Raw genomic sequence first — 20,098 nt, forward strand, 5'->3', positions numbered from 1 at the left:
GCTGGCAATAACATAATTGGAACCAATGTGTTTCCATAAAAGGTATTAATTTCAACAAATCGGTGTCTTCCAGCAAGAAACAATTTGCTGAAAAGTTTTTGGTCAGCTCGTCTGACAAATTAGTTGACTTAATATCAAGGAGCATTTCTCAATAATGATTTAAGATTAAGTACTCTTAACTGTTCTGGAGCCCTCCTTTGTTACATTCCATACACATACATACACACTGAAACCACAGACATCTGAACGCAGTCCTGCTGAGATGTTCAGTCCTACCTTGGCCTGCAAGCCTGAATCTAAATTATCCTCTGAAACTTTTGAACTTTGCTGTAAACTTTGTTTGTACTTCTGGGAATTAATAAACACAGGTCATGATTTACAGCCCTGTGGGTTTTGCAGACTGCTGGTGAATGAATGAGGTGTATCTCCACCTGCTGTTCATTGATGATAGGCAGCTGTGAAGATTTCTTTGAAAAGATCTTTTATCCCAAAGCATATTTACCAGCCATCACCAGACTTTTTTGTTCCCCAGATGCATAAGAACACTAAAGTGAAGATCAGCTTGGAAGGCGTTTGAGATGGAATGTGACCTGGCATAAAACTTTGACAAGATTAAAGGCAGTCTTAGTTCAGTTTTCCCAAGTATGACTAGAAGGAGTCTAGTAGGAATTCTGTCTGGTTTTGCAATACAGTTGCAATTATGAGTTTACATACTTCCAATAAAATGAGCCTCTCATGCTCAGAGACTAATATTTCTGCATTATTTGTAGTTTTTCAAAGGTTTTCTCTTTTACCTGTGTGGTTCTAACCCATTATCATGGATGGAGCAGCAGGGAAATGAGTCACTAGACCAAGATGGATACAATACTGTGTTCTTCTGATATGGTATTTCACATAAATATGGGAAAATCTTAGAGGGGGAATTTCTTAAAAACCTAATCTCTGATATGAGCGAAGAGTAAGCAGCTGAAAAGGCTATTTATGGTTTGTTAGTTCTAAATACAGTATGCGCTGATCCCAGTTTAATTTGTTTAAATATAAGTAAAGATGTTTTAATGGCCTTGGCCCATGGAAGTGCCCAAAAATTGTCAGTCAGCCAGCAGTACTTAAAAGGCCAGGCCATCAGTCAGAAACTGAAGGAATACGTCCATTCACAGAATTCCTCTATTAAGTAAAGTGCTTTGCTACTGATTTAAGATATTTCAGAAGATTGTTCCTACTAACACGTTTCATAAAGCTTCCAAGCTATACTTTCCTTAAAGAGAGCACATCTTTAGCAAGAATAACTGCATTGCGTACCTGAAAGACAGCGAATCCCATTCCTTCTGCTGACACTGTAATTGCCATGGATTGTGCAGGGGCAATCTGAAAGAAAGATGAGTAAACCAGTATTTTCAAAGTACTTTCAGTCAGCAGACTTTACGAAAGCATTCCTCACTTTCTACAGTACCTCCTTGGTCTGAAGCAGAAAACGGTTTCGAGTATCAATTGAAAATGTTTCTGGCATTTCCAAAGAAGGTGCTGTCACTGTTATATCCATTTCTGTTTTGCCTGCAGTAGTGAGAGCTGCAAAGAGACTCAAGGCTTGCAGAGCCACCACTGTGTCCTGTTGAGAGAAACAAATCCTTCGGTATTAAATAGAAGAAGCATGCACAGCATAAAGGCCATGCCTTGGGGAGCTCGTGGTCCCTGCGTAAACGCTTTTGTTGATTATGCTGGAGTCTTCACACAGCCATCTCCACATCTCTGTTGGGATTCCTGTGGCATGAAGATCCCAGCACAGACGAGAGATGGTAATATAGGATGAGAAGTAGTTACCTGCTCTGATACATTATGAAAAATGAGCCAGCTAAGAAAGTTTTCCTCTTGTGCAAGGTATCTGGAAGACTTGACAAGCTTGCAGACACAACTGTCAGAATTACACACCACACCAACAGTAAACAAAAAGACAAACAGGAATATATCTCTGATCTTAATATATTATAGATCTAGGAAGCTATAGGATCTTGTTGGAGAATATGTTTTTAATCATTCGAAAGCAGAAATATACCTGCCTTTACCTAAGTTCTGGAAACCAAGAAATACCTGGAAGCACTTTTTCCAAGTCTTTACAATTAAAATTTTTGCATTTATATTTCTTGCAGCAAATTCAGAGAGATTTCAAGATATCTAGAAATGCTATTTGCTATTGCTGAAGGTGACTTCAGAGCTCTTCCACATCCTAGACTCAAACGACTCTCAGAAACACAGCTGGAAATCAGGAGGGCAACGAATCACCTACAGAGAAGATAAACATTCTCCTTGGCTGCTCTAAAGCAGGAGGCACACCCAAGGCTCTTCACCACGCAACATTCACAGTTGAAGCACAAGGTGCACAGCTCAGCATGACAATACACAAACTGAAAAGTTAGGGAATATGGTTTCAAGTCAGACTTAGAGGTTCCTCTTGCCCAGCAACACAGGCTTTGCAGAATTTGTTACTTCTCCCTATCATTTAAATGTAAATTCATGTATGTGCTATTTTTTGTATCAATTGTAATCCTCTACATATATGAAATATGTACATTTATGCCCAAGCATTCAAGGCATTATAAAGCAAAATATACTGACTGCAAATTCGTAGTAAGATATATCACATATACAAATTCGAGTGAATTATCACATTCTAAGTTGCAAAGCATCATACATGCAACTGATTACTTTCCTCCTTCTTGTTTAACAATATATTAAGTTTCTAATGTAATAAATTCATGGAAGTAAACACTCCAAACATTATTTTTGAAAGTAATCTTGGAAGTTGACAAAAAGTATGGGGTCATTTCTACAAATTTTAAAAATTATCTAGTGAGACACTGGAGTAAGTTTGAAATCAAAACAGTTTAGACTATGGAAGCACAAAAGGATTAAATTCAATTCTTAATTTCAGCCTCAGGGGTAAATGGTACATTGCTGAATTTACAAACTTTCCAGTAAAAAAAAAAAGTTTCCAGAGAAGAGAGCAAAGCTTTTTCAACTAATTTAGTGCTTCAAACAACCTCTTTAAATAATAAGTAAGAATTAACACATTAGGAAAATCTTAATACCTCAGGGGAACCAGGCAAGTTCTTAAATTGCATTTTACTTAGTAGAACTCATTTTTCTCAGATTAATACCAAGAAACTTTTGAAAATAATGGACAGCCTGTACAGCTTGGTACCAAGCAGAGTGATGAAATGTGACATTTCACCGTGACCAGCATTTGCAGCTAATTTAAAAGCTAGTTTAAACTAATGCAATCCAAAGTACTATCTAATTCTTTTGGATGCCAGCACCGCTTACAAGATGTGGCTTCAATAATATGAAAACCTCCTGGAGATAATGAAGATCTTCCAGATTTCATGGCCCATCAAAAATCTGTACAAGAATGAGGACAAAGTACTCAAAGTACTCAAAGTACTATTAAGTTAAGACCAACTGCCAGCAGAGGCACTAGGCTAGGCTGTTTCTCTAAAACCTACTCCCCTTTACTTTACTTAGTTAAAGGCTTAGTTCCAGGAGTTTGAGGACCTGCACATGGAAAGAATAGAAAGAGGTCTCTCTCCTTGGAAAGAAAGTAAGCATGGATATTTATCATATTATTTGGAAAATATGTTTGAATACTCTTCTATGAGTATCACTGCTTCTTAATTTGTTTTTGTTATTAATATTTTATATAAACAGGGTCTCCCTCTGATTCTCTTTTTTCTTAGACTTGACAAAAGTACTAAAACTGGTAGTCCGTGTTTAAGATACCAATATCACCAAGAATGCAAGCTTGTACATAACCACGTCTGTCACATCAAAACATAACTCAGTAATTATTATGTAAAAACTTGTCCTTTTTTTCCTTTCTTTTTTTTTTTTTTTTCTTTTAATATGCATTGCTTGTTTAGAAAAGTATAACAAAGCCCTTACGGTAAGATATTACCTGAGTTGATGAAAATCCCCCAAGGTGATTTCTTTGATGACTTAACCACTTCATAATAGGGATCCCCTCTGCTAATCTGTCCTGATGAAAGTGAGAGAGCAGAGCATATGCTGCAAGTTCAATATCGATGGACCGTGGCTGCCATGAGTCAGAAATTTCAGAAGCAGGTGTTATCCAGAAACGAAATTCACCTGCAAAAAGAACCGATAATAACCTCAGATTCACAGACTGAAGTCTTAGGATTTCTGTGAAAGACTCAGGGGAGGCCTCTTCAGTAATGCTTACATATGGGATCTAGCAAGGTTGTATGAAATGGTGTCAATGTTTAGGCATGTGTCCCATAAAGGACTGACTTAAGCACTTCCTCAGCAGTGCCTGAATCTATATACAGAAAAAGCTGAGTCCAAATAGTCGCTCCCATTGATTTCAGTGAACTTTACATTGATCCTTTCATTGTCAGCCTAAAGTACTCACATAAAGGAACCCTAATGAAAAACCCATCTTGCTGTTCAAGTGCTCTTCAACACCAGAGAAGGCACTTCAGGCAGCAGAGCAGCTCACTAGCCTCATTCTTGAGTGAAGCCTTCCCAAAAAAGTGACTTCTTCCCTTCCCAAAAGTGACTGTCCAAAAGGTCTGACTCAGTAAACACAGAGGGACACTCAAGAGGCCCTATTACCAGGCTACAACATTAATTCCTTTGGATTTTTCAAGACGAGAGTTACTACTCTGAGCCAAAAATTTCCATTTCTTATACTCAGTATAGTCTATTTTTCCCCAAAACTATGAAAATCAATTCAGCTGTGCTAAACTTGAAAGAGGTCAAACAGAATGAGATGGTGGATGCCCAGAGAAAATGTAACAGACCTCTGTACTGCCTTACAGAAAGTTCAATACTTTACCTCCATTTCAGTACTGATTCTAACTAATTGTCCCCCAATACCCTCCTGATTTCTCCAGACCACTTTGGAATAGTTTATTTCAGCCAACTACATCTCTTTAACTGGGCTGATCTTACAAGTGTGCATAATAACACGGGAAAACTGACAAGTCATGTTCTTCAACAGCATCATGGTTCTCCTGTCAGGAACACAGTAACTGAGACTGAAAGCTTTGTTGTGAGTTGTCATTCATTTATGGACACTTCATTACAGCTGTCTTGGAACTTCTAAGCTTATTCTGTATATCAAACTCAAAAGAGATTGAATTCTGTAGGCTGCTGTCAATATATGATAGGCATTTTTAAATTTGACAAAAAACCATCTATACAACTGTGTAATAGTTGTGTGATACCTTGGCGTTCTGCTCTCTCATTCAGCATATTCAGTGCTTCCTTCGCTTTTGTACTTTTTGCCAAGGACAGTGCATACGTCACAAGTGCCAAAGTGTAATTTTCTGAAATACCTTCTCCTAATTTATCTTCTAGAAAGTTTGTAGCAGTCTTGATGGCATAAGCATGCTGGAAATGAAGATCATATTGAAGAACGTACAGTGAATAAAATATATATTGAAATACTTAAGCGTAAAAAGAAAAATTTGTACAGAAACAGAAAAATTACTAGCACCAAACAACCACCTAGAAATAAAGAAAAAAGTCTTTCACAGTCACAGACACTAACCTCGAAGGTAAGCCTTTTGATCTGGCACCATCTTTTATGAACATGAATAATTTCAGTGATATCAAATGAAATGAGTTAACATCTCTAAGACTAGTTTCCCCCATAAATATCTTTGCAAGTTTTTGGACTAAGGCCATGGCAATATTCTTGCTAAAAGCCTTGATAACTGCCTTTAGATTTTGCAAAGGCACATAAAACTGAGGGGTTTAACAGTACAAGTTTGCACTGCTTTGGGTAGGTAAGGGATGTTTAACAAAGTAAGGTTACATTTTGTCTCTGTCCACATATCCCTCTACATCTTTAAATTACCAAGTGTTTGCTAGGTACTACAACAATTTATAATATGTGTTCCTGTTATTATGAATTATTTTTATGAATTCCCATACCTGTTTATCTGGGAACCCTAGGAGGGATGACATGATGTAAGCTGTGAGAGTAATCGGATTATTGGTGCCTCCTTGAAGATCACTGTGTAACACTTTCCCAGGTTCATGAAACTCTCCATTTAACTTCTGATGACGGACAATCCATTTAGCTGTATCCATGAGCACATCTTCATCAATATCAATGAACGGACGAGCTTGAAGGAAACATCTTAATACAAAAGCTGATAACCTTGGGGAAAAGGTTAACCAAATATGACAAAATTAGCCATGTATTACAGCTTTCTTACAGTTTAAGATGATGTAAGAATACTGTAATGCATAAGGTGATGCCTCACCAAGATAAGCAAGTAGACTAAGTTTAATCCACCAAAAATGAAGATATGGCCTTGTTCCTGAAGATCACCTCCTCTGCAGTGAGGTGTCACTTCTTCTACGTGTCAAAAATCCAAGTCTGCCAGCACATGTATGTCTTTATTCAACTGTTGCTCTCCTGCCTTCTATTGTTAGGCAAATATTATAATTTACGAGGTAATGCAGTTATGAGTGTGATGTTAATTACCACCATTATCCCTGCAATGATAGGCTTGAAACAACCTTTTTTGTTACATTTTAATAATTCCAAGTTATCCTTTGACTCCTTTCTTTCCAAATGTGGATTCACGTAACCTGTCACTGCACTGTTTAAGCACTGGAGTTGCCAGTACAGATGAATTATCTTCATTTTCCAATCCATCCATACCACATGCTCTCCATGCTTCTTGGAGCGAAACTCAGCACTGAAAAGACTTTTTCAGCTGTTTTTACAGTCTCAATAAAAGGAAGTGTGAGAGAGGTAAGTAGGACAAATTTTTATCACTACTAACTCAATTCACCCAGTAGGAAATGTCTCCGTCAGTCTTCAGCCTCCTGTATGGAGATAACTAAAAATCTATTTGAAGCAGTGATGATCACATAGCCCTAAATGGTTCCTGCCAACTGCAAGAGTAAGTAATTTAATTGTTATTCTTCATTCCTTTCAGGAAAGCAACAGAAAAACTATCAGACCAAACTATTCCCCTGGTTAAAATAATTCATCAGTCATTTTTTTGCAAAATTAAAAAGCCTTACACTAATAATGGCTTTGACAGTATGTTACCCAGCAAGGAAGACCTTAGAGTTGGCCTAAACACCTAATGAAAATCAGACAGAAGGCTAATACAGCTGGAAATTTTTACCAGCTTCACAAATAAATTTTGAGACACAGGGAAAATATCTAAAATACTAAAATTCCACAGTGATTCTGGCAGAACTACTTACCATGTGCTCCCAGAGGGATCTTCATTTCCAAAGGCACTAAAAGAGCCATCATCCCTCTGGAAAAGCAGCTCTCTTTGGTAGCCTGAAGTGGAAAAGTAGAGACTGGTATTGAATATTCATGCGGTTTCCAGCACAAACTGCTGATGTGAAGCAAAGTACTTTCTAAGGCTGAGAAGGGCAGAACTTAAGCTTGAATTTCCTAAAAAAAACCTCTCAAATATGCAGATGGTGACCAAATAACCAAAGATGGTGAGAAAGTGGGCAGCAATAACACAAAGGATCCATCTACAAAAGCAGAACCAAAACTCCTGCTGCTCCTCATCTGCCACCCAAACATGACAGTGGTGCAGAGAGACATGCTGCCAGCACACTCAGTTGTTCCAGGAGCAGAGCAGTGAAAGCAGAGCAGCGTAGCAGCTAGAGTTCAGTGCTTCCTCACTCTGGGGAGCTGGAGTTGTACACCTACAGAAATGCTTTATCCTTCCAGCAAAAGGAAGGGCAAGTAAAAATTAAGTATTTTCCAAGTGGAAGGGCAAAGCTACACATGCAGCTGAAAACCAGGCCCTTTCAGCAGCTGGTTTTTGCCAATCAAATGACAAGCTATCAGAAAAAGCATGCTGGAAAAGGCTGTTCTGAAATGACTGAAAAATGTCAAAAAACCTGAAGATCCTGAAATCCCGAGAAGGAAGCATTTAAAATGTATCCCAAGATTTTTCAGTATCCAGAACAAGTGCAGCTTTCTCCTGGCTACTGAACATGCATTATAAAAGGGCTTCAAGGTCTCGCCTGTTGCTCAAAACCATCAGAACCATCCTTACTCAAGAGCTGACTTCAGTACAAAATCAATGTTCATTAACACGAGAAATTACTTATTGTAGCTTCTGATATCCAAAGCCTCTCTTCCATTACATTTTGCCTGCCACTTGTGTATCTGGAACAATAATGATACCTATTTATAGCATTTCACAAGAAGTCTTTTCTTCTTTCCCCCTCACTTTGTTTTCCCTTGGCTTTGCTTTTTTAGCTATTATAATTAAGAAAGTATATTCATTAGTCTAAAACCTGATGTAGACACAGTACAGAATCAGATAGACAGAAAGAAAACTTTCAGGCAACATCAGTAAGTCCTGCATGAATGAATTTATGAATATGTCCTGTGAAGTCCATCCAGCTACAACTGTTCCCCTGAAAATGTTCCTTGCTTTCACTGATAAAGGATTAATCACCCACTTATATACCATCCTGACTACACAAACACAGTGAGTGAATCACAGCCTTAATCACTAAGGAACAAATGGTTTGGTCCCTCAGTCTCAGTTCCAGTGTAAAATGAAATCCTAGTCATGGTCTCTCTTTAACAGAAGAGACAGAGATATAGAGATATAAAGATGTGAATCTGAACTGCTACAGTATACTTGGGCACCTTCCCATATAATCCCAGTAGCATCAAATTTAGCTTTTGACTCTTTAGAAGAGTTTGCAATTGAAATTTTCACTTAAATATAGGGGGTTAATAATGTATTTAGCATTACAGTGGCTAATTACATGACTAGAGTGCCCCTGGTGGTGCAGTGGCTAAACCGCAGTGCTGTCAACGCTGAGATCTGGGTTCGATTCCCGGTTAGGACACTCCCCAGGCAGATGGAGCTCGTTAGCCCTGTAAGGCAATCCATCTACGTCCTGAGGACCTTGCTGCCACCGTCCAAGCGTGCTTGGCCCCGGCAGATGAACCTCAGGATTAAAGGGTGGGCTCAGTTCCGCGCACACTGTGTCTCACCTAAAAAATCCAATGCGCAGGCTGGAAGGTGTAAAGACCTTCCCCGGTTCTTCGTTCGCAAAGACTGCCCATTATATATACATGACTAAAACTGGTGGATCTTTCCCATACAGACATACCTGTCATCTCAGTTAATTGTACTGAATAAAGCACTCTTAAATGAAAGAAAAAAAAGAAGGAATGAGTGACATTTCTCACCAAGGAAAAAAAAAGTTACTGTCGAAGTTTAAGCCTCAAAATAATGTTCTATGTGGAGCACAAATTCATGTATATATACAAAGAGATTGCTTCCTCTTCAGAAATATATGACTGCAAGGTCTGAAAACAAGGTCTTCTGCTTCTTTGCAGAATGGGCCAGCTATAAGTATTATAATCACCACCCCCCTGGTTGTGTAAAAGCACTAAACTAAGCCTGCTTAGCAAAGACCGCTGAGGAGCAAACGGGATAAATTTATCCCAGAATTTAAGATTGGGAGGGACCAGAAAGATCAGAACCAGAAGGAGGACAAGACAGATCACTCAGCTATTTCCTAGAGCCTGTTTGCTTTTGTCTCAATGCCAACCCCGTTGCAGTCACGCAAAAGTCTCTGAACATGAGCATATCTAACACGGGGAATCCTGCAGAAATGCTGGAACGGGAGACCTGGAGGCTGGGAACCACCGCGTTCGTTCCAATGGACACTCCATCAGACGTGAAAAATGATACTTCAAATGTCAACACATACGAGTGGAAAGGCAAGGAAAAGAAGGATCCTATTATGAAGATGTACACCAGTACTCCCAGAGGACTGGCTGGAACCTGGGAGATGTAGGAGGCTCACCGAGAAAGACTGAAAGAGGACTGCATCAGGATGGAAAGGACTTCACAAATACGTGAAAGACTAAAGGGTCTCACATTTCAAACAGCTTGGAAATAATGCCAAATCTGTTATTTTTCTGGGTCTAATTAAAAAGTTTTCAGACCAACCAGGATTTTTTTCATTTCAGAAGAAGTGATTTAAAGATGGGACCTATCATTACCACAATTAAAGAAATGTGTTTAAAAGGCAACTTTTCTCTGGCTTTGCCTTTCCTCTAGGTAAATAAAACTCCTAAAAGATCATATAGCAGTCTCTGCTAGCTATATGATCTCTTCCACTCACAAGCATTTAGCCTTAAAATTAATTACATTTACTACAGATTCTGAAGTCACTTTTTCAAATACTTGGTGAATTATGACATGTGAAAAAGTCTGTTTTAAATTAAACTTTATGACAATCTTTTGAAAAACTGAGTTTAGAAAAATTACATCTTAGACTAAAGATAAATTTCAACTCTAAGATTATGCTTTAAAAAAATCAGTGCAACAACTGAAATAAATTGTTAAAATAAAGCAAAACCAAACCAAACCAACCAACCAAATGAACAAATAAAAACAAACAAACAAACAAACAAACAAACAAAAAACCACTGAATATTTTTTAGATTGTGTTTCCTTTCTATCTTAAGGTTACAAATATTTCAGCAGACTTGCTGTTTTGGCTGTTAGGGTATTAAAAACATGCACATCAATCCAAAGCCTCAGGAAGAAGTTAAGAACACAACACCTGGTATGTAAGTGACATTTAAACCTATAATTTTGACTTGCTTTGAAATAACTTTAATAAATAGGCTACTGGAAAACTTTAGAAAATTATGGTACTAAAGCGTAAAAGAGTGATAGATTGCTTACAAACTCCAGAATAGCTGTTTACAAAATCTCTTCCTTCCCAATGTATTTTTCAACTAAACTATGAAGTATGAAGAATTTTTAAAAAATCTAAAAATGTTTTTTAAAAAAAATCATTTAACTGGTTTGACAGAAAATCGGAATCTTGATGAAAGGAAAATTTATTTTCAGCTTGCCTTTTCCAAGGGAAATGTCAACAACTTTAAAAAAATCAAACAAAAAGTGCTTACAGAGAGTAAATAAAAATTGAGATTGTCAGCACGATGCCTTAGAAAGGGGTGTAGCTCACAAGGGGATGGTCTCATTGGTCTCTGTGAGCCAGGCTTTCAGCATGGAGACTGACAGGTAGTGAGTGTGGTGCATCACAGTTAGATGCTGTCTGATCCAAAAGGCACAGAGGAGCACAGGGCAACTATGTTCTCCACACTTTGTGATACCCTGGAGTATGTCCTGATTAAAATATACAACAATTTCCAACTACACTTTTCCAGCTTTTGATTTCCAGCACAGAGTTCACTTCTGAGCAAGTCTAAAACCTGGGGGGACAAAAGCCAGCCACCAGAGCAAACATCACTCCTTGAGCTGTACAAGGACATGTCAGGATCAGGATAGCGTCACTGAGGACAGATACACAGATGGGATGAATACAGTTCACTCTGCTCAGTGACTAATTTTTAACCTCTGTGCCTCAGGCAGAGGTCAGAAATTGTCGGGGGCTCACATGTGGTTTTATCAAATGAGAAATTACAACCATCTAGGAAATCTGAAAAAAAGAAGCAATTATATAAAAACATGGGGTTTTGTGAGCAAACATGGCCTTGTAAACAAAAACGTTTGCTGTCCGCTCACTTCTGTCAGCCCAGGAAAAAAAAAGGAAGAAAAAGTGGGCTTTTCTTCCAGTTCTCATCTTGCCAAAAGAGCAATATTTCAAACGCTAAATGCAGAGTCACAGATGTCTTTCTACTAGTAAGAGTTCTTGGAAATCTACCATCTTTCTTTTACGCATACAGACCTTTTCTCATAAATGATACAGCTTTTGATTTAATATCCTCTCTCAGCTGCCTGGTTTTAGTCAGGTATTGCAAAACATAAACATTTGGAGCAAAGTTGATCATATTCTGTTCACCGCAGCCATAAGGCATCTTAATCAATGACGGCAAACCGTTGATAGAAGGCCCAAGTAAATCACCTGAAAGAAAAAAAATTAATCAAAATTAATTATAGCTTATTGCAAATAAATGCATATCTCACACATAAAGGGTACTGTAATCTATGCTGGGAGAAAATAAGATATATTAGGAATGTTTCTACTAAACACCACTAATCAGGTACAAAAAATACTTCATCTTCTTACCAACTTTATGCCCACTGACCCAGATCCCTACAGACCTTTCCAGCTACAGAGTAATTTCAAATTCACCCACAGTTATCAAAGCCCAGATGCCACAGGAAACAATTACCAGTCAGGTTATAGGTTTTATTCTGCAGATAGTAGAATTAAAACAGGATACTAGCAAACCTGGCAGGACCACCTCTGATTAAAATCCAACTCTCTAATTCTGAAAATACCATTAAAACACCATAATAGCCTAAATTAAATAAAGGAATAAAACACTCCATCCATAATGTCTTCCTAAGTTTAGTCTAATGCATGATGGTAAATTCCTTTGAATTAATGATTCAACCTATTAATACTGTAATTAAATAAAAATCAATGCCATTCCCTAAAGATGGAAACAGAATAAGGTAGTTCTTACCAACAGCGGTGATCTGCACTCTCTCGCTATCACTTACAACATCAGAAGGAAAAGTGAAATCCAAAGCTTTTGACACTGATTGTCGTTTATTCCCAGTCAAATCCAAAAGAACTGTCTGAGAATATGCCTGTTCCAACCCTTCAGCCTACCAAGATAAAGACAGGATTATTGTAATCTCTATCAGTTTATAGCTTTTAGGACAGATGTTCTGTGCTTACTGTACTGAGGGATCTAAAACACTGTCAGGTGTTTTGGGCTGCTTGCTAACACATCCAGAGCCTGACCTACTGGCCCAGCCAAACTGACAAAGAGAAGTTTTTCTCATAAAGATCCACCTCCACTATTTGCATTTTAATTCCATGTAGCAATTACAAAAATACACCTGCAAAGTCAGTGAGAGCATCTCTGGTTCCAGTGAGCTCCATGCCAAAGGCACAGGCAAGGCTGGAGGAGATACCTTTCTTGTTCTCTACAGTCCTACAGCTTGTCATACAAGAAGGACTTAAACTGAAGTTAGGTATATGTCCATAAAGGTTTAATTTCCTCATGGATTCATAATCCCCTGAGAAAAATTGTCCTTGAATTAGAGAAAATAAATGGTGTACTGGACTTCTTTTTCTCTTCTGCACAACAACTGAACTTCAATAGAAAGGGCATAAATGGCTCCACCTGAAAACAGCTCACAACCCTAGAGGAAGCGGTTTTAATCCGCCTAAGGAGAGGCTGAGACAGTTGCCTCTGTTCAGTCTGGAGAAGAAAAGGCTCAGGGGGATCTCATCCATGTGTATTAATAAGTGATCAATGTGTATCAATAACTGATCAATGTTTATCAATACCTGATGGGAGGGAGTAAAGAAGATGGAGCCAGGCTCGTCTTAGTGGTGCCCAGTAGTAGAGAGGAGGCAATGCACACAAAATAAAGGGATTTCCTCTTACACACAAAAAACTACTTTTTAAACTATGACAGTGTTAAAACACTAGAATAAACTGCCCAGAGAGGCTGTGAAGGCACTGTTCTTGGGGATATTAAAAACCTGACTGTATAGGATTCTGAGTATCCTGCTGTAGCTGATCCTGCTCTGAGCAGGAAGACTGGACTACTCTCGTCCAAACTCAACCATTTTCTGATGCTATGATCTTAAAAATTCATTTTAGGATGAGATGTAAAAATGTCTACTACCTTCCACTGAAATGGAGCCTAACATGAATCAGACTTAAATATCCACAGCAAGTCTGGTTTATCAGAAAGCCTGGAGGCTAAAAATCCAGCACCAGTAGCAAAATACAGAAATATTCATATAAAATAGGCTTTGAACAAAGCCGAGTGTATGGCAAAACTGATTATACTTATCCATAACACAGTTACTAGGCCCAGTTTTCACAGATTATTAAACTAGCTGTAGCACCAGGCGTTCACTGATGCACAAATAGGTTTCACCTTGCTTTCAGAAGCACTGGACTAAATATGTGCTGTAGAACAGACCTATATGTCCATTCCTGGAAGGGGATCTGAAGAATTTTAAAGCAGAAATTATTTTAAAACATGTGTTTTCTACTTAAAGCCACCTGACACCAAACCAATCTCAAAGAGCAAGAGGCAGACAAGTAAATTGGTCTGCCTTTTTGCTGCACTCTGTTGCTTATTTTAGGGAACAGTTTACTTCAGGAACAAGCCAAGCTGCAGACTGTTTACCTTTACTAAAACTTTCTGAATGATAGCATCAGAAGCAGCAGATGATATTGCTGTCACTTTGATGGGAATCTCTCCCAGCTGTTTCGGCTTGATTGGGAATTGGACAGTTCTGCCATCTTCACTTGGCACAGATATAGACTGTCGATTTTCTGTAGCATTTATTTCATTCGATGTTAGAATAATTTCAAAAGCATCATTCATATCCAGGATCACAGTAACCTGTAAATACAGTAATATTTGCAATACAAAGTGTTAATTTTGAAAAGCTGCTTTCATAAGCTGCCACCTGTTTTGAGTATAGAGAAACAGCTTTATGATCTGTCCACTATAGAAAATACTCTAGTTCTCACACAAGAAAGACAGGGTCTCCACCACTGACCCTGCAGTATCTAGTAACATTCAAAGATAAAGAGACTGTTATTTTACCTCAGCTTCTTCTTTCAGATAATTAAAGATGTTCACTTCCAAAATGAACTGCTCTCCTCTGATGATGGAGTATGGAAGGTTCAGGAAAACGAAAAAAGGTTGAAAAGCTTCTAGCTGCAAAACCAAATCAGCAGTGAGCCCCTACAATCAGATACTAGTAAGAAAATTACCATACAACACGTCTTCTGATCACTTTTAAATTCAGATGATAGAGTACGTTGACTTGTAGTCTACAGATGACTAAAGGTATTACTGCAGGGCAAAGAGGTTGAATTAGGACTAAGAGTCTCTCACCTGGCAAGTTTGGAAGTTTGGAAGCTGTGATCTGTCCTGAGATGCCATTACGGTAAATGTGAATTGTTTTGAGTGCACAAGTAATGAAAAATGAAGACTCTGTCAGCTGCCCTATCTTTATGTCAATAGAGAAATGCATGTTGGAATACAAAATAACTAATTCTCCCAAATTTTGTAATTCAGCAACACCTTAGAATGATTTTTTACTTTTTAATATTAATCTTGGCACAAGTTCTTTAGTTATATTTCTAAAAATACGTATTTTCTTAATTAAAAGAAAAACTGCAGAAATATACCAGCAAACAGTTACCTTTATCTGTGAACAGTGGGTTTTGGAAGAAGTCTTGGCTCTAAAAAGTCAGTGGTAAGCTCTCATCAAGTTGAGGGGGATCAAAATTTCACTGTTTATGAACATCTGTACAGTAAGAATGGCTGAGACATAAGATCCTTTATTACTGAAATGCCAACTAAAAATGGTTTTAATTTGGTTTTCATTTAAGAAATTCTTCCAAGTGTTTTGAGTTTCAGATCCAAAAACCCTTCAGCTTTTCTTTTCTAGCTAGCATATATTCCAATGTGGTTTTTTTACAGAAAAAGTTGTTTGCTAAAGCTCTCAGTGTCAAAAACTTCTTTAGGTATTAGACTTTAGCCTGATGGAAATTATGATGGAAATTTTTTTATTAGTTCCTAGTCAAGGTTTTCCCTATGTACCTATTTTCTTTGTCTTTTTTGTTTTACTTTTCTTTAAAATTAAAGTTTTACACTCAGGAATACTCCAGTATATGACAATAAAATACAACTGAGTAAAATTATCAACATTCTGTGTAGTAGAAGTCAGAAAAGCCCAAGATGCAAAGCAGTAAATGACATTAAGCATGCAGATGTCACCTATTTATTTCCCCATTACACTTTCCTTGTATTTCTTTTATTTTACACTCTGTATGGCACTGATTAACATGTTTCAGCCATATGGAACTCTAAGCTCAATCTAAACATCCCAGCAAGGGTGAAGTACTGAACAGTGCATGTGGGTGATTAGAGCTAAATAATAATCTCAACATCTGTTCTACTTTTGGCCTTCTCAGATTTGAGGATGAGAGGCTAAGTGTGTATTTCCATACAGTTTGAATCAAAAAACCATTCCTCTTTCCCATCTCTGCCAAGCCAAGTCAAAGAAACAAGAATCATTACTCCAGTCTCAAAGGAGCCTTAACCAGATTGGGCTCCAAATTCTGTGGTGGAGTTAAATCAGGATGTTCAAAGCACATGTTCTGTGTCTGGTATAGCAGCCAACTACAAAATCCGGACCCAGATCTCAGTTTGGATCTCAAAAGTTGCCCGTCCCCAAAAATTTGAGGGTGTGAGAACTTAAAATGGGTGAATGGCTGTCTCCAAGATATGGATGGAAATCTATGATGGAAATCTATGACCCAGTACTGCAGTCTCAACCTTTCTAAACTTAGGTACTTGCGTGGAGAATGGAGAGAGATAACTACTTTCAGAAGGTCATTCATGGTATATAAAAGGCTAGCTAAATGAGATTTCAAAAATTAATTCCTATTTAAAATAAGTTATTTTGTTGAACACAGAGTGAGCCTAGGACAACCGCACCTGTACTGCACTGGGAATCTCAGATTAGAGATCTAATCTGAGGAGTGCTGAATTTAGCTTAAATTGCTAAACTCCTGTAAGTACTCTAACAAAACATTTACTCCAATGGAAACAAGTATCCAAATATCTGTGTGGATTTTTATGAGCAGGAAGGGAAGGCAGAAACAGTATCATATACATCTTCAGTGATGATGTTTTCTCTACAGTTTGAATACACACAGCCTCTAAATCTCTTCGTTAGTATAAGGAGATGACTGCTGTTAGACCTAAAACGCAGCTTCCAGTAAGAACCTGCAGTGTTACAGCCTCACAGGCAAACTGCCTGGCGCTACGGTACCTCCACTGGAGCAGTCGTCACTCCAAGGCCGCTGTTTTCAGACATCACAAAAGCACTGGCAACCCAGGACGTGATGGTATCAGGTACAACGACTTCCATTGTGGTTTCTGTGTCAGATCTGATGGCAGAAGGGGAGAGGAGACTTTCAAAACCATCCATTTACAGTCATCAGTAAGCAGACATGTATTTTTAAAATGCATGAAAAATTAAGTCCAAATTCCTGGCAGGAAAAGCTGCTCATTATCTGTTTTTCTTCTTCTAATCATTTAGAAATACTGTGATGGGAGCAAAATTATTTTAAAAATTTTAAATTATTTTAAATTACATGAATTGAAGGTAATTACACTGAGTCACATTACACGTAATCTGTTTTTACAGATTCTGAAAAACAAGCCAAGATGATGGTTGCTTCCAGAACTTCTCAGATGTAGAAGAATAAAAGATCTGTGCTTCACAACACAGGTCAGATTTCACCATCATTTGACAGTTTGAACTGCTCGTGGAATTGGGTGCCGACAGCAACAGAATTCCCTTTCTGGGCTAATCACCACCTTCTTATGCACTGTAGAGAAAAAGGCTGGCTCTCCCAATTCATTATCTCCCCATCTGTAAAACCAAGAGAGTTTCTTTTGTCTTCAGGATTTTTATCTAGTTTCTACTGAAACTCCTAGGCCTTCACTCAGGCATAGTCCTCTTTTGTGCAGTTGTACACCTCCTTTTTTTGGGTCTCCAATCTCACTTGTGGCCTCTAGGTGGTAGCAGAATATAAATGCTCCTACATCGTTAAGCAGTGTTTTTCAGCACCAGTGTAGAATGCTACTATTAAAACATACAAAACAACAATGGCAAGTGCAAATCAGTTTCCATTTGCTTCTAATCTTATACCTAGTTTTAGTGTCGATCCAAAGCCAAGTTTCTGGAAAATGTGTCCTCACATAGGGATTGCTGAAATCAGGAGGTCCATTTTTAGATACTGGCATATCATCACCGAAACCATCTTCTATGGGTATCATTCCACCATCTACAAAATAAAAAAAAAACCCTGTCCTACCTACAAATACCTATATTTAGAAGAATCATATTAATACCTTTAAGAAAATTCAAATTACGATGGTGTTTATAGTATGATCTATAGCTTTGTTATATATGATAAGACTACTCTGGCACTAGGACATTTTTTTTTCCTTTTTTTTTTGTTTGTTTGGTTTTGTTTGTTCTTTGTTTTTTGTTTTTTAAAGAATAAAAGAAGTTTCACACAAATTTCTACATGGCCCTTCTGGAGCGGTTATGAAACTGGAGCAATTTGACTTTACTTTTGCAAAATATATCAACTGGAACTGCAAATAAAAACTCCATTCACCCTCAAGCCTTTAAGGACAGTAGCAAAAAGGAAGTTTTTAAAATAATAATTGTATGCATTTGTAAGTCTTGAATTTTTGAAATGGTAATGATTTGCAAGGCTGGACGTAGCCTGTATGCAGTACAGTAAAACATAAGAGGAGCCCTAACCCATGTACCTCCTTCCCACTCCATAAATTAGATTTGACTACATTTATTTTATTACTTACAAAGAAAATGTTCCTTATCTTCCTCAAGAATTGCATCAGTTGATACCCAAAGGCTGCATTTCTGGATAAAATTTATACAGTATATCTCAATACAGGACATTCAGGACATCAACAGTGCTTATCTATTTTCTTTTCCTTTTCTTTCCTTCTACATAAATAAAGTCATAAAGCAATCACAGAACTAAAGCAAGTAATACACAGGAACCAAAAAAACAGAGATCAGATGAATCTGAATGACTGAAAACTCATCAAAGGGAAGACTCTGTCAAGCATAAAGCAATCTGTATTTATGGAAGTATAAACATATTTATTTGCATTCAGCGTTATTTACACATTGATAAATTTCACAATTCAAAACCCGTATAAGTCATGAAAACAGTACACTGTCTACAGTTCCAAACTTTAAAAAGTGCACTTCCTTCTAGCAAGTGATGCACAAATCACTAAGCAGTTTTAAAAAGCCAGTTTATAAGGTAAAAAAAAAAATTAAAAAGTACCTGAAATACACCAAAAGAACCTCTGACCAGGGGAAAATACTGCACTGTGCTGTATAAATTGAGCTCATGAAGGACCTAAAACAAACAAACAAACAAACAAAATCATTCAGAGTGAATGCAAACTCACATTTTTCAAAACTCTAACTGATGTTGATGCTAATTCATAGGAGCTGTGGCACAAGCTGCAGTTTACTTAGCTCTCGTATCAAAGAGAAAACAATCTGTGACAGGATGAAGAGAATTGCGCTGCAATGGTTATGCACTAGAGCAACTAAAGGGAACTGAAAAATGTGAATAATTTATTCTGCTCTTCAAAGAATAAAATTCTTTATTTTATATTACTATTTTTGAAGCGCACAAAGTACAAATCATTAGGGTTTTTTCCTGACTACTTTGTCTTTCCTGAAAGAAACTGCCAAGACTTAACTGAGCAGGTTATCAAATAGAAGAACAATAAAATATTAAGTGGTATTCAAAATGCTGTGCCTATAACCATGTACACCTTACAGTCTTTTCTGCTCAATTTTCTTGCAGAAGTAAAAAAAATATTTGCAAGATTACACACTAAAAATCCTACCCAAAGAACATTAATTGTCTGGCATATAATCTGTAACATTTCTATAAGCATACATTTTTCGTATACACAATAATGAAAACCTTTAATTCCCTATGTACTTACAGAATCTTCTGTTATGTCACTGCTTTCTCCTAGAAGCTTTGTACTTTTATCGACAACTGCAAGTCCAATTACTGATCCTGGTTCCGTTGTACTGATTTTAAGGGATAATTTCTCAGATGGTTTGACCTTATCTTTGCTCCAAGAGATTTTAATCTAGGAAAAAAGTAAAGAACAGCACTGATTTAAATTATACAGTGACATTTACAGCCATTAACAATACCAAGGAAGTATTTTTTTTAGATTATTTGGCTATAATTAAGACTCTGAATTTGTTTTTCTTAGGAACTCTGAACCTTTGAGAGTCCTTTACCTAGGATTTTTGAGCGTTTGGATAAATCATGAGGTGGATGGTGACATTTTTCCTGCAGCAGGACAAACAGCCTCCCTACTGATGTATGGTTGTAAGTGTTAAAGTTTCCATGGGAGAGAAAGAATTTGAATCTGTTGATAGCCTTTGGGTGGTCTTACCTGTAAAAAGTTATAGTGACGCTTTTTTTTGCACAATG

The 20,098-nt window shown here is 37.5% G+C and overlaps 1 protein-coding gene across 1 annotated transcript in view; it reads right to left on the reverse strand.

Moving 5' to 3' along the window:
- Nucleotides 1–20,098, reverse strand: part of CD109 (CD109 molecule) — a 72,646-nt gene that overhangs the window by 12,060 nt on the left and 40,488 nt on the right. Inside the window, exons 15-29 of the mRNA XM_027884203.1 lie at nt 19,593–19,745; nt 18,914–18,988; nt 18,417–18,477; nt 17,734–17,869; nt 16,849–16,966; nt 14,607–14,720; nt 14,181–14,399; nt 12,488–12,632; nt 11,743–11,919; nt 7,246–7,327; nt 5,950–6,178; nt 5,238–5,403; nt 3,947–4,137; nt 1,451–1,606; nt 1,300–1,365 (exon numbers count right to left, since the gene is read on the reverse strand). Of these exons, the coding sequence (XP_027740004.1) occupies nt 1,300–1,365; nt 1,451–1,606; nt 3,947–4,137; nt 5,238–5,403; nt 5,950–6,178; nt 7,246–7,327; nt 11,743–11,919; nt 12,488–12,632; nt 14,181–14,399; nt 14,607–14,720; nt 16,849–16,966; nt 17,734–17,869; nt 18,417–18,477; nt 18,914–18,988; nt 19,593–19,745 (2,088 nt within the window). The remainder of the gene's footprint in view (nt 1–1,299; nt 1,366–1,450; nt 1,607–3,946; nt 4,138–5,237; nt 5,404–5,949; nt 6,179–7,245; nt 7,328–11,742; nt 11,920–12,487; nt 12,633–14,180; nt 14,400–14,606; nt 14,721–16,848; nt 16,967–17,733; nt 17,870–18,416; nt 18,478–18,913; nt 18,989–19,592; nt 19,746–20,098) is intronic.

This window comes from Empidonax traillii, unplaced genomic scaffold, assembly GCF_003031625.1.
Source record: "Empidonax traillii isolate 1590-97213 ecotype Southwest subspecies unplaced genomic scaffold, ASM303162v1 scaffold139:size1643147, whole genome shotgun sequence".
Classification (NCBI taxonomy): domain Eukaryota; kingdom Metazoa; phylum Chordata; class Aves; order Passeriformes; family Tyrannidae; genus Empidonax; species Empidonax traillii.